The following is a 13,268-nucleotide window of genomic DNA, read 5'->3' as shown; positions in this document are numbered from 1 at the left end:
TGCATATTCTGCTCCCAAACTGTGAGATGCAAGCAGTGAGCACCAGTACAAAATGCACCTATACAGCACAAGTTAATTTTGGGTATTTTCCCCATTTTTTTATGTTTCACTGCACTTCAAAACAGATCTGCTTCACCAAAATTTTTATTTTGTACACTGCTCTACGTACAAGTTATTTCAATGCACCTTTCCCATTTTCAACACCAGGTCTGAAATTACTTCACAGAGTGGGTGTTCTTTCTGGATGAGCCACATAAAAGCGAAAAGAACAGTTGAGATGGTGACAAGGAGTAGAAACACTAACTCTGACCTTGAAGCCCCATCTAAGCATCCTATCCTGCAGAACATTCTATTACTACCTCAGCACAAACCTCCAGGACAGGTACTGGAAACACAAGTATATTTTGATTAGCATATTTCCTCTTAGTTTTGTGGTAAAGGTTTGGCAACTTGTCCCTCTTATCCTTGTCTTTAGTTCTATCATATTGAATGAAGAGCAAATATACAGCTGTTGCCATGGAGCATGTTGCATGTTCACAGCCCAGCTTAGCACATTCCTTGTTCTGCTTATACCATGAATACTGAATGTCCATTTAAACACTGAAAAGACACTGACAAATGACTTCACAATGCATCTCAGTATTAAAAAAACATCCATTTAATGACTAATAAACTATTTTTAACCTTGTGAGCAGCTGAACTTGGTCTTCCAACCCATCTTTCCTTTGTACATCTCAAAGAGTGGATGGCTCTTGCTGTATGACTGAAGACTAACAAACGCTGATGGTACCAAGTCAAGGAAAGTTGGAAGTTCAAAGCTGCTTGTGGGAAGCTCTCTTCCAGCTGCCTGGTGACTCTAAACACAGATTAATTGAATCAATTCACACACACACTTCCACAAATTGCACAGAACTCAGTTTTCCAAATGGAGATGCTTTTCTAAGTGTAAAAGAATTGATAAAAAATTAGTAAATCATCAGTAAATATTTTAGGCAAAATGTATTACAGAATCATAGAATAATGTAGGTTGGAAGGGACTTTTGGAGATCATCTGATCCAATTCCTTGCTTAAGGCAGCACCAACTTAATTAGGTTACTCAGGGTCTTGCTCAGTCAAGTTCTCAATATCTGTAAGGGTGGATATTCCACAGCCTCTCTGGACATCTGTCCCAGTATTTGATCACATGTATGGTTTGTGCTAGGCATGACAGCAGAAGATTATTATTGACTCGCTAGAATCAGATTAATTAGCTGTCCAATTCATAAGAGTCCTAGAAGTTAAAAGTCCTTTTTGTAAACTCATAAATCATTTGCAAGTGGGATCTCAGTATTAAATGTGACTCAGAGTTTTGTTATATTAAAGTGGGAATTTAAGCTTCCATTCATGAAGTATCTGGAAAACAGTTTGGGTGTTGGAGCACCAATGTGCATTGGTCTCTGCACTAACCCTCAATTAATAACAAGCAGACAGCTGCAGCCTTCCCCAGCTCCAGTTTGTGACTGGCATAGTGCCACGGAAAGAACATACACTAGCCCAGTCCCAGTGAGACAAATGTAGGGTATAAATCTCAGAAAAACCTACATTTATAAAAATATAATTCTGTAATTGCCCTGTTCTACGGAGGGACATGGAACAAAGCCCTTTGCCACATCACTGCTGCAAATGCATCCAGGAGCAGCTGAGGTATTCAGACAACCGCCAAGTTAGGAATCTGACTAACAAATACATGGAAAATTTTCTCAGTAATATATTCACTACTTACATATTCAATACTGCTTTGAGCATAGGCATTTCTAAATGGTTCCTCAGCTTCATCAGAGTTCCAGTCTCACCCTGATGCTTGATGGGTCTGCACCATCTGTGGACAGAAGCAGAAGGTAGCTGCAGCATGGAGATGTGCACATGCCTCCACAGGAACTCTTGGAGTGATCTGGCAGGCATTTGGAGCAGGATGGCAAGGTCTGTACCTTGAGAAACCCAAGTGTTGTTCCTTAGGACCTCCCTGAAAGTAGTCATGGATTCCAGTCTAGAGCAACCCCTATGACTGGAAGTACTGCCTGGCTGGAAGTACTGCCAACACTTGGCTGAAACCTTATCATCAAGAATCATGATGACCTGAAAGAACTCAGGACTCATCAGTTAACAAATCCTTGGCTTGAGCGAATTACCAGGGCTGACAGAGGACTTGCTGAGATCAAGGAATCAAGGTGCCCATCTGTTGCCAAAGAAGGTAACCTGTAGTTGCCTCCTCAGCAGCAGCAGCAGTGGCTGTGATGGCAGCTGCTGGGGATTGCTTTGCTAGAGGAGTTTCAGGGCAGTGTCTGTGCCATGCAGTGTGGTGTGCTCAGCCTGACTCACTGCAGACACTGGGACAAGCCCAGATGTGGCAGTGCCTTTCACCCACCCTGGAAGCAAACAGGCTCCTCAGAGCCCAGCTGATTGCTCCAAAGCACACTTCTGTTAGATCAATGGATATGCTTTCACACCCTGCATCTCCATGATTAGAGCACTGTGCCCATATTTTAAATGCAGATTTCTCATTAGCTGTGCTCTCAGATGGTTTAAGATGCATCTGTCTGATGAACATTGACCACTTTCGTAACTGCCTTTACTGCTATCCATAAGATGGTTTGTTCCTTCCAAGCACCAGTAGAAAGTTGGTTTTACACTGGGCAGAATTCAAATCTCAAACACAAATTAAATCTGCAGTGAAAACCAATGCAATAATTGAGGCCAAAACTTGGCTTACTGACCCTGCTCATCTGAATGCTATTTCTGAGGGGATAATGATGTATTCTTCTTCCTTTTTGACAATTACTCCTTCACAGATAATTTTTGAAATTTTCTGTGCCATTTTTCTGTGATGTTGCTGTGGTATCCTGGATACTTAGTTGTAATATCCTGTGCTCCTGTCATGCCATTATAGTTGCCTAAAGCATGTTTCTTTATTCCTTTTTCTGCTCTACCTTTCTTTTTGGCTCTTTCCTGTATTCTGCCACCACATTAACTTCATTTGTGTAACCAAGAAAATGAAGAATTCTACTGAATTCTGAAAGAAACCTTTGTGTTTCATGAGTTTTCTTCTCTTATTATTCTACTACTTTACAAACTGCTACTTCAGCTTTTCACTCAAAGGATCACCCCTCAGCCTTTTGTATTGTACAAAGTCATCTATTTTTAGCCACTTCCCTTTAAAACCTATCCCTGCATGGTATTATTCACAAATTTGACTGTTACTACTTTTGCTATATGGATGTTCCAAACCAGTTGCCCCCTATTCTAGTCTGGACAGAAAATACAACGTGGATATATAATTTATCTTTCTCATGTCACCTTACCCCTGTCCAGTCACTCTTATAAGTTGGACAGGGTTCTGCATTTTCTCCTCCCTTCTGTGTCAACAATGGGGAGAGATTACTGTCCTCCATCACATTCAGACCTGTCATCTGGGGATTATTTTTGATTTTCTTTTCTGTCAGATATGTGTTACTGTTGTCCTAGTTCTGGCCAGGACAGGGTTAATTTTTGTGGTAGCCAGGAGGGGCATGGCTAGTACCCTGATGTTGTTCTACACCACCTCACATCATTGCTATGGGCACAGAAAGGGATTGTCTTCCAGGGAGAAGGGGTTTCTTCCAGTTAAGAAAATGTGGTAGAGGGAGCTGTCTGGTATTGTTTACTTACAGGGAGTTTTTCTGTGTGAATTATTTATTTTCTTATTCCTCTTGTTGCTTTTACTGTAAATTTTTCTTATCTCATTGCTGTTTCCAGTAAATTGTTCATATCTCAACCCATGGTCTTTGCCTTTTGTGCCTCCAGTTGCAGGGGGAGGAGGAGCAGAGGGTGGTTTTAGTGGAAGTACTAAATTGGAGAATATAATTTCTAAGCCATGAGAATAATTTAAAAAATAGTTATATCTCCATGTGTACAAGAACTATGAAACACATACTGCCACTGGAGATTCTTTACACAAAAGCCACTGTTTCATATCCTAGATCCTGGACTAACTACATCTCATTGTCCATTTATCTCGTTTTCCAACCCAGAGCCTTCATTTTTACCAAGCTGTCATTTCAATCCTTGAAAATACCTGCAAAACTATTGCATTATCCCACCTTAGATATCAGTGTAAAATCCACTTTGAGCCTTTCAATACAATGGCCACTTGGACTGACCGGTGTCCCCTTGTAGCCCCCTCTTGTCCCTCATCTTCTCTTTGCCATGTCACCTTTTCAGAGCCAGCAAACCTCCCTCTTCAGCTGGTAAAGCCTCTCAACGTCAGAAATCCCAAATCCTCAGCGTCTGTAGACACATCTAGTGACACAGGGCTCCCCAAAACTGAGGTTTTCACATCTCTGTGCTCAAGTTTACCACTTTGCTGTAAAAGGGCTAAGAAAATATTTTTCTACCTACCCCACAAGAACATGTGGTTTGTTTTATGACAGTCGTACCAGTAGCATTTGGAAAGCAATGACTCACTGAGTGGTAGTACAGCAAGCAGTTCAAATATTTGTTTATGCTGTATTATAGCTAAACCTTTGTATTTTTTTAATGTGGAATCTTCACTTCTGACTAAGCTTTGGGATGGATGTAAAAGTGTTGAACTGAAGTCCTGGCCTTGAGTTGAATCTGAATGAAGCCCATATGGTGAAGAAAAATACTGTGTGAACTGTAAAAAACCACCAAAAAAAGCCATAACTGAACAAGGCAGTAGAGTAGAGGAGAAAAAACTGCCAGTGAATATAAAAGGAAACAACATTAATCTTTTTCTAATGATTTCAGGTAAAATTTTCATGTAAATTAATAATTGCTTCTTGCATTTCTGGAGTTGCTTTAATGTTGAAGACTACCTTTAGTGATGATAGTCATATTTTTATTTTTTAAGTATTACTTACACATTTCAAAATCCATTTGGAAACATGAGTATTTTTAACAAATTCCAGGCAGGCCTACTGAGAGAACAGTGATCTGTTCATATAAACACAGATTTCCTTAGAAGTCTCTTCAAGTGGTACTCCTGTTCCTATAAACTTGATTTAAAATAAAAAACTAAAAACTTCATGGTTTAAATCCCAGGGATTCCTACTTAGATTTTACTCGGATGTAAGTAAATAGGGAATAACTGCTGATTTGCAGTACTGTAAAGGAAGCATAGGCAGAATCAGAACCATAAATCCTAGGTTGTGCCAAACACTTTTTTGCTGATAAAAGCACACATTTCCCACACACACACTCTCAGATAGTAGAAAACTGGAGAATCCCACTGAATTTGGCAGAAATCAGTTGTGCCAGCAAGTTTGTTGTGGGTGTGTTCAGAACTGACCACTTTTTAGCATAAAGAACACCAAGAATTTGGAATGTCCTGCTTCTTGCTTTCTTTCCAACTATTACCACTGAAATACAGCAACAAACTGATTTATTGCACAAAAGAAAACAGAGAGTAGATAAATGTGTCACTGTGCTTTAAATTAAACAGAACCCCCCAGGTTCTTTGGATTTCCACCTATATTGTATGTGATGATTAATGTCTGTAAGTCAAATGGATTTAAACCATTTATGGAGGAACAGATCAAAAGAAGTCTCCCCCATATTGCATAATGGTTTTTGATTACATGGATGACACTCATGGATTGCAAAGGAAAAACTCCTGTTCTTCCTCCATATAAAGAATATTCTCAGGATTACCTTAACCTGCTGCTATAAAGTATCTTTATTTTTTCATGCACTTTTCTTGCAACTTTGAAAACTCTGTTGCTTTCCAAATGAAAGCCTAAAACATTTTTAAGAAAATGAATGCATTTAGGAAGGAGCAGCTGTTTGCTGTGCAACCTATAAGCAATAAGGCTGACAGAAATATGTTCTATATCACCAGCATGTCCAATATGAAAGGGTTTGTATGATGTAATTGCCTACAATGACAGGGACTACACAGGTTGACCAAAAAGTCTCTTTCTGATCCCTGTGTCATGTGTCAAGTTTCCTGTTCTAGGGGACAGTATCAGTTTGTAAAAACACCCTCCCTCTAGTGTGAGATTCTTGTGTACATTCTTATTCCTGTTTGCTGTAAAACCCACAATGATTATGACACTTCCCCCACAGGTATAGCTCATACACATAAACTTCAATATCATAAGAAAAGAAAGTGATGTAGATTACATCCTTAAATTTATAGTGGGAGAGGGAAATGGCTTTAACAAACTGAGGGATTTGAGCACTCTTAAGTTCTAACCAGGAAAAATCTTTTGGAAACCAAGAGAAGACAGAGTTATGAAAATGGGTGCTGCTGGTAGAGTGAGCAGGAACGTATGGAACCAAGGGGGAACCAGGGGTCCAGTGTGGGACTGGAGATGCAGCACTAGGACAGGTTTGAAGAGAGTCAGAAAAGAACAACAGAGACCAGACCAGAATTTCATTTTCAGTGAAACTGAATTTCACAGAAAGGTGGGATTTCCCAGAAAACTGTCATAAGATCACTGAAGATATGAGTGTTCATGGAAGCTGTGGTTGGTTCAGGCCTTCAGCCAGGGCTTCATTGGATCTCCGCTGCTAATGAAGGGAAACTCCCTCTGCCAGAAGGAACACAAATGTTGCTCAGGGAAGGTAACTAAGCATTTATTTGTTCTGTTGTGGGTCTTCCCATGTCTGTGTTGAAGGGCACATACACCCAATGCAGTGGTTTCCATACCAGTGCTTTCCTTACCAGGCTGATAGGCTTTTCCCAGTGAAAATGCAGAAGTTCCTGGAATTCCCTTCTAAGTTTAAGATCTCTTCTGATTCTAATAAAATGGGAAAACAGAAAATAAAACCCCCATATGCATAAAAAGAAAAAAAAAAAAGGAACTGAATAAAAAGCAGTGTCTTTTGAGATTAATGGGGTGTTCAATGGTTTTCCTGGGAAGATGTCTTTGATGTTTTGCCTAAGAGTAATTCCGATGAGGAGTGGCTTCCCTTTCATTTTTAAGACTATCTAGCCCTTTCACTTTCATTTTGACCTTCCAGGTAACATCACAAATTTAGTAGTGAGGGGGTTTCATAGCTGGACCTCCTCTGTGGGTCAGATTCTGAAGAGAGTCCCAACAGCCTGTTATTGTCCCAATAATACTGTTACTTTTCTACCATGAATACTGGCTGCTTCAGAAGATATGTTGCACATATTTTGCCATGTACATCTGGAACAAATGCTCCAATTACCAGATTTGTTAAATCAAATACAAATACAAGAAAAGCAATGTTACAAAGACAAGAAGGCAAAAGATTTACTACTAATGAGATACAGTATTTCTCAAAGCAAAGGTAACAAAAAGGGGGAACTTAGGGCAATACTAAATTTTTAAAAGACAAACGTGTTGAATCAGATGGCCTTTATCTCTCTCAGAAATCTTACTGCCTTTCCTTCCCTGGCACTTCCTTCAAATACCCTTCCAACACCCTCAGGCACAACATGGGACAAAGACCTCCAATGAAAAAAAAAAAAAACACATAAACCAGTAAAAGTCCTGTAATCATAGTAATGAAAGGCAGTTTTTCTAGTGTCTGTCAGCAGTTGTTGTGATGTGAGCTCTGAAGAGTTCACTAACAGAGACCATCTGAACACCGCTGATTACAGTTTAAATTGCTTACATGGATGTGCATGGCAAGAAAAGGAGATTACATGTATTTATTTTGGAAATTACAAAATAGATATGCAACCTTCCAAACCTTTCTAGAAGTATACTCATCTCCCAGAAGGTGTTTTCTGGAAGCACAAGGGTTTTTATTTATGCTCTTCAGAGCTGTGAAGTGAGATGAGTATGCAGTGCTTTTGACTGTGTAGTTACAGCTGTAGAAATGATTCCATAGGAATTATCCTTTTCTAACTTAGCCTAGATCTAATTTTTTTGATAAACAAACAATAACATTGCATGGTTAAATTATTTGGACCCAGAACTTTCTGTGAAGGAAGGGTGGTAGGGTTCTACTCTGCATATATAAGCAAAACACTCAGGTTTATGAAGCTCCAGATATTTTTACTTTAATTCACTAACATATTTTTTTTATTTCACATGAAGTACAGATGCAGATATATTTTTAAAGGCTTTTTATTTATGACTTTCATGCTAGTTTGTGCAGCTGTGTATAGAGCTAGGTTTAAGGCTACTTGGAAGTTAAAAAGTGTGTTGCAAATGCATTTGCACAGATGCCATGTTCTTATTCTATTTGTTCTCTTGAAAAGTATTTACATGGTAATATATCAGAACCTCAGTTCATCCAGAATTAGCCAGCAGGGGCAAGGAGAGAGAGAATCCAGGGAAGTGATGGTACATGACATTTCTAGCAATCTTTAACTGTGATACCTCTACAAAATTTGTTTGTACTTATTGCACTTTTATTAAAATCAACTCCTTAGTTTACCAAAGTGAATATAGTGAAATTATGGATTTGACAACTACCAGGGTCACTTTCAGGAATATGTTACTCAGCTCTGATTAAAGACAAAACGGAGGGGGAAATGGAAAATCAGGCACTGAAGCCCTAGATATTTTCTGCATATTCTCAGAGACGTGAATTGCTTATTCTAGGGGAGGATTTAAAGTATTATTTCTATTAATCACTAGCTGTCACAGAATTATTTCTCATTAAGAAGACTGATATGATTTGTGCAACCTTAAGTAAATACAGAAAGATTATTATTCTGCATAGTACGTGTTAAAACAAATACACATCATTAAAAAAAACAAAGTAGTGATGTTTGTTGTTACTGTGGACTGTGGATAGAAGGAAAATGAGACAGACAGTAGCAGGTGTGGCTAAAACCCTGATATTTATGCCTCCACTGAAGCACTTCCCAGTGGCACTCTAAAGGGGATAAATATTACTGAAGAACTTAAAACCCTGTGATGGAAAAGGACCATGTTGAGAGGTCAAGTATATTCAATGTTACCCTCAGATGCATTCAGTGAACAATGAGGCAGTAATGAGGACAGGAAAATATCTACTCAGACTTTTTATGCATCATTAGTCAAGCCAGTGGGTATTATGGCTGAACTAAAAAAATCAAGGAAAACAAACTAATTTTGAATTAAACCACTTTTTTTTTACCTTATCTCCCCAACAAAACAATAAACTGAAAAGAGGGTTGACCAGAAACAAAACATTTTGTCATCAGTTTTTTAGTCTTTTTTTTAGTTAGTTAAATTTGAACATTGATAGTTTTGTTCTGAAAATGCTCTAATGAAATGGTTAGTCTTCCCAAACATAATTGCTTTCTGAAGCTTTTTTCAGAAACTATTTATTAAATTTGACCCAATTTCATAAATACTTTTATTCTCCCTTCATGATGTGTTTAACTGGTTATCATATTCTCCATTGCCATTATTTTATTTCCCAGGAACTCATATTTTCTCATTTCATTCTCCTAATTGAAATGCAGGATGCCTCATCACCAAAATACTTGAGTGTGTTCCATATCGAAAAATACCCTGCACAAAACCTCTTCAAACCATAAAACATAGAGCAACAATGTGCAAATAAGAAATCTGTGTAATTAAAGATGTGTATGAGTGAAAAAAGGTGAGGGTGGGGAGGTGATTTTTGTGTGCTGTCCCGAAAAAGGTGAGGTATTTGTCCATCCTTTCTGAGGTTCTTCCTTCAGTGAGCAAGTTGGGGAACAAAGCTGGTGCAATCCCTCAAAACAAAGTCAAGGAACTCCCAAGTAGCACCAGCTTGACACAGAGCTTGTTTTCCAAGTCCAAAGTCCTGAATTAAAAGGGAGGGCAATGCATGTGTTGTTTATCTGGCACAGACAGAAAAGCAGTAACCCAGACTCTCCAGTACTGATAGCTGTGGTCTACCGAGTTTAGCAGCAATTTAATTTTTTCCCCAGGACATACATGTATGTGTTTTGCTCCTTGGTACAGCAAGCTGCAGTAATTAAGGTAACAAATCCACAGGCAGCCCACACAGAGTTCCACAGTTCAATGTACAGTTTTTCTGCTAGTCCCTGATAGGAGGATGAAGGTATTTTAAAGCTAAGGATAATTTGGACAGCTGCTGTCTATAAAGTCAACAAGATCATAATAAGTCTACTATTAGTTTGACAATTGAAAGCCAGACATCCCACATAAGGACCAAAAAGAAAATAAAAAATGCCAGTTAATTTATTTTGTGAAGCCTTTTCCCTCTTTTCAGACAAATGATCTCAAACTTGTCCAGGCTGAGCTTCAGTTAATTGTTTTCCCTCTCTGAGCAATCCTGAAGGGGACTGTGCTAAATTCAGAGTAAAAGGATGCCTTGCTTTGCTTCTGAGATGGTTCTGTGTAGATATTTGGTAAGCCAGAGCACAGGAAGGAGCTGTTTGGGATGCTGCAGTGGGAGCCCCGGACATGGAGGAAGGTGTCCACTATGACTCAGAGAGATATATTAGCACAGTTCCTATGTAAATGAACTGAGATAGAAGTATAATGTTTAGTTGCTAATTACATTTAGACTCCTTTGGGGAACCCACCAAGATTTCTATGAATGTACAGTGCCAGCCAGTGAACAGACAGAATTAATCCACTGGTTTGCTCTAACAAGGGACCTAAAATGAACAATTACTTACACTGCTGCAATTGCCCTTCTTCAAGGTTAAATTCTCCATACAGATTCCACTGTTGTTCTTCACATGAGATGATTTTTCTTTGAAGAGCAGTGAAAGCTGTTACATGATCTATCCACTTATTTATTCTTCTAAATTAACAATACTGCTTTGGGTTAATGATAATGATTTTTTTTCATTAGTGGCATCTTTATCCTTCATAAACCACATATTAAAAACAAAATTTAAAAATTGAAGAATGGAAAAATAAAACCTGGGAGAGTCTTTGAAGGTTTGCTTATCATAACTGATCTTCCAGCACTGGCTTTTCATGGCAAACATATGTAACAAAAACTTTTTTCTAAAAATCCTCCCTACCTACCCCATGTTACTATTATTCTAACACCCAATTCCTACTGCCATTACAACATTTTTCCTAATGACTTGATCTGAATTTCACTAGGTGCAGTTTAACCCCAGCTTGCTGCCACAGGTGTGTTTGGATTTTCCTCTGCATTCTCCCTCTACTTGAGGCTTGACCAGCATCCAGTTTCCACAGCATCATGATGCTTTTAATTCACATTCAGGGAGCAGTCCCAATACAGTCCATTAGGCCTTGGTGTAGAAATGTTGCTTACAATGACATTGTCCAGAACAGGCTGATAAATTTCATTCCTTCCATGTGAGAATCCTGCCTTAATGCCCTTTGTTTGCTATTTTATTTTTTAATTCATGCATTCAAAAAATTTGTGTCTTTATGCAAATATTGCATTCCTAAAAATACAAATTTTTATAAGTTGGAAGCAGCAAAGTGGATGTACACTACTGCAAATAAGATCTTTGCTGTGAAACACTTCGATTTGTTGTCATCAGTTCTCTGTTCAAAGTAGTTTCAAGACACAAAGACGACTGAGGAAGCTTATAGGGAAATAATACCTGTGTGGATTCAGGAGAATGATCAGTAAATAACAGCAGCAAAAAAAAGCTTTATTTGGCTCTTTGAAACACGAGGTAGCTGAGGAATGTAACAGTAATAGTCTCATTTTGTAACCAGATTTTCAAAGAAATTGTGCTTTGTTTAATGATCTCAGACTTGTTTCTTCACATTGGAGCTACTGCAAATGGCCAGATCAGATTTGAGGATATGTTTATGTTTCTTTTAATGTTTTCAGAAGGGGCAGTGGCCTTGCTGTCAAAATACCACTGGGGTTCTGCATTTCACTCCTGTAGTGCCACATCTGTTCGTGGGAATTCTTTATGATACAATTTTTGTTTTTCCTTTTAGGTAGAGAGGATTGTAGACAAAAGGAAGAACAAGAAGGGCAAGTGGGAATATCTCATCAGGTGGAAAGGCTACGGGAGCAATGAAGACACCTGGGAACCTGAACATCATCTACTCCATTGTGAGGAATTTATTGATGAGTTCAACAGACTGCACGTTACCAGGGAAAAGCGACCCAGGCACGGGAAACAGGCCAGCGCGCCAAAATTATTGCGGGAAAGCCGAGGGTCGTCTGTTGAGAAAATTCCACATAGACCTTCTGAATCTGGGAAGTCTAAAGGATCGACACACAAAAGGAAGAGAATTAATCCGTCTCATCAAAAACAGAAACGAGGATATGCAGCAAAGCCAGGATCTGCAAATGACAGGGCTGCTAAAACTGTGACTTACCGAACTACTCCCAGCGGTTTACAGATCATGCCACTGAAAAAGCCACATAATGGTCTGCAGAATGGAGATGGCAGCCATGAGAAAGACTCTAGACATTTTGGGAATGGCTCACAGCAGCAAAACATGGATTTAAACGATCACGAAGGAGAACAAAACTTGCCCAGCGTGTTGGAAGTCAGTAACAATTCCCCTGTTGTGAATGGAATTGGTATGTGATTTAAACAACTCCTCTGTGCGGGAGGGGGGTGTTAATTGCAGCAACTGCAAGTAGGGCCCACTCGTGGAAAAATTGTTGTCACACAAGTGATACGGTGAGAAACACACAAACAAGTTCCACACTTTCCCTACATATTATACATTTTTTTTATCAGTTGGCTTCTCTCTTTCCTTTTCCCAGGGAGTGACACGAAGCAATGTGGGCTCTGTCACGTGCCTTTGCAGTGTAAATCCCTACGGGAAGTGAGGACAGGGCATGGAGTAGGAATGACAACTGAGATATGTACAGTGCTGCAACTCTGGGTTTGTGTATCTCCACATAACAAATCACTGTTCAGTTAGGTGTGCTTAAGCCCAGTGGTCTAGAGAAACCAGAATTATTTTAGAATTAATACCACTCTTGCTAAAGTGTCCTGGTAAGTGTGGCTGAATAAGATTCAAGTTCTCAGTGTTAATGCTTGTCATAGTCAGGAACACTCAGGTCCTTGTCTCTGACAGTGACTGGACACATCAAAAATCTTAAGACAGACTTTAGAGGAAGGTACAGTCTTGAAGTGAACAAGAAGATACAGGAGAAATTTCTCTCTAATCCTCATAGTTACTGACTGGCTTAGTTCTCAAAGAATAAGGTTTATATTCTCTATAAAAACTGTTCATCTTAATGGAAATTAAATAGCTTCTCATTATCTATATATGTCCAGTCTTTTTGGTTTGTTTGTTTTCAATCTTACCCAATTTACAGCCTCAATGGTCTTTTGTGACTGTAATTTCCAGGGGTTAACAATAGGATGCAGATTTCATTTGATCAGGTTTTGGGATTTGGG

The 13,268-nt window shown here is 39.0% G+C and overlaps 1 protein-coding gene across 1 annotated transcript in view; it reads left to right on the top strand.

Annotated features, from left to right (window-relative positions):
• The window catches only part of CDYL2 (chromodomain Y like 2), a 59,563-nt gene that overhangs the window by 20,190 nt on the left and 26,105 nt on the right, over positions 1–13,268 (top strand). The window contains exon 2 of the mRNA XM_005528188.3: positions 11,842–12,436. Coding sequence (XP_005528245.1) covers positions 11,842–12,436 — 595 coding nt within the window. The remainder of the gene's footprint in view (positions 1–11,841; positions 12,437–13,268) is intronic.

The sequence above is a fragment of the Pseudopodoces humilis genome, chromosome 14 (genome assembly GCF_049639895.1).
Source record: "Pseudopodoces humilis isolate 2021_Gansu_Grassland_sample_001 chromosome 14, ASM4963989v1, whole genome shotgun sequence".
NCBI lineage: Eukaryota > Metazoa > Chordata > Aves > Passeriformes > Paridae > Pseudopodoces > Pseudopodoces humilis.
This window is presented reverse-complemented; position numbering and strand designations above follow the sequence as displayed.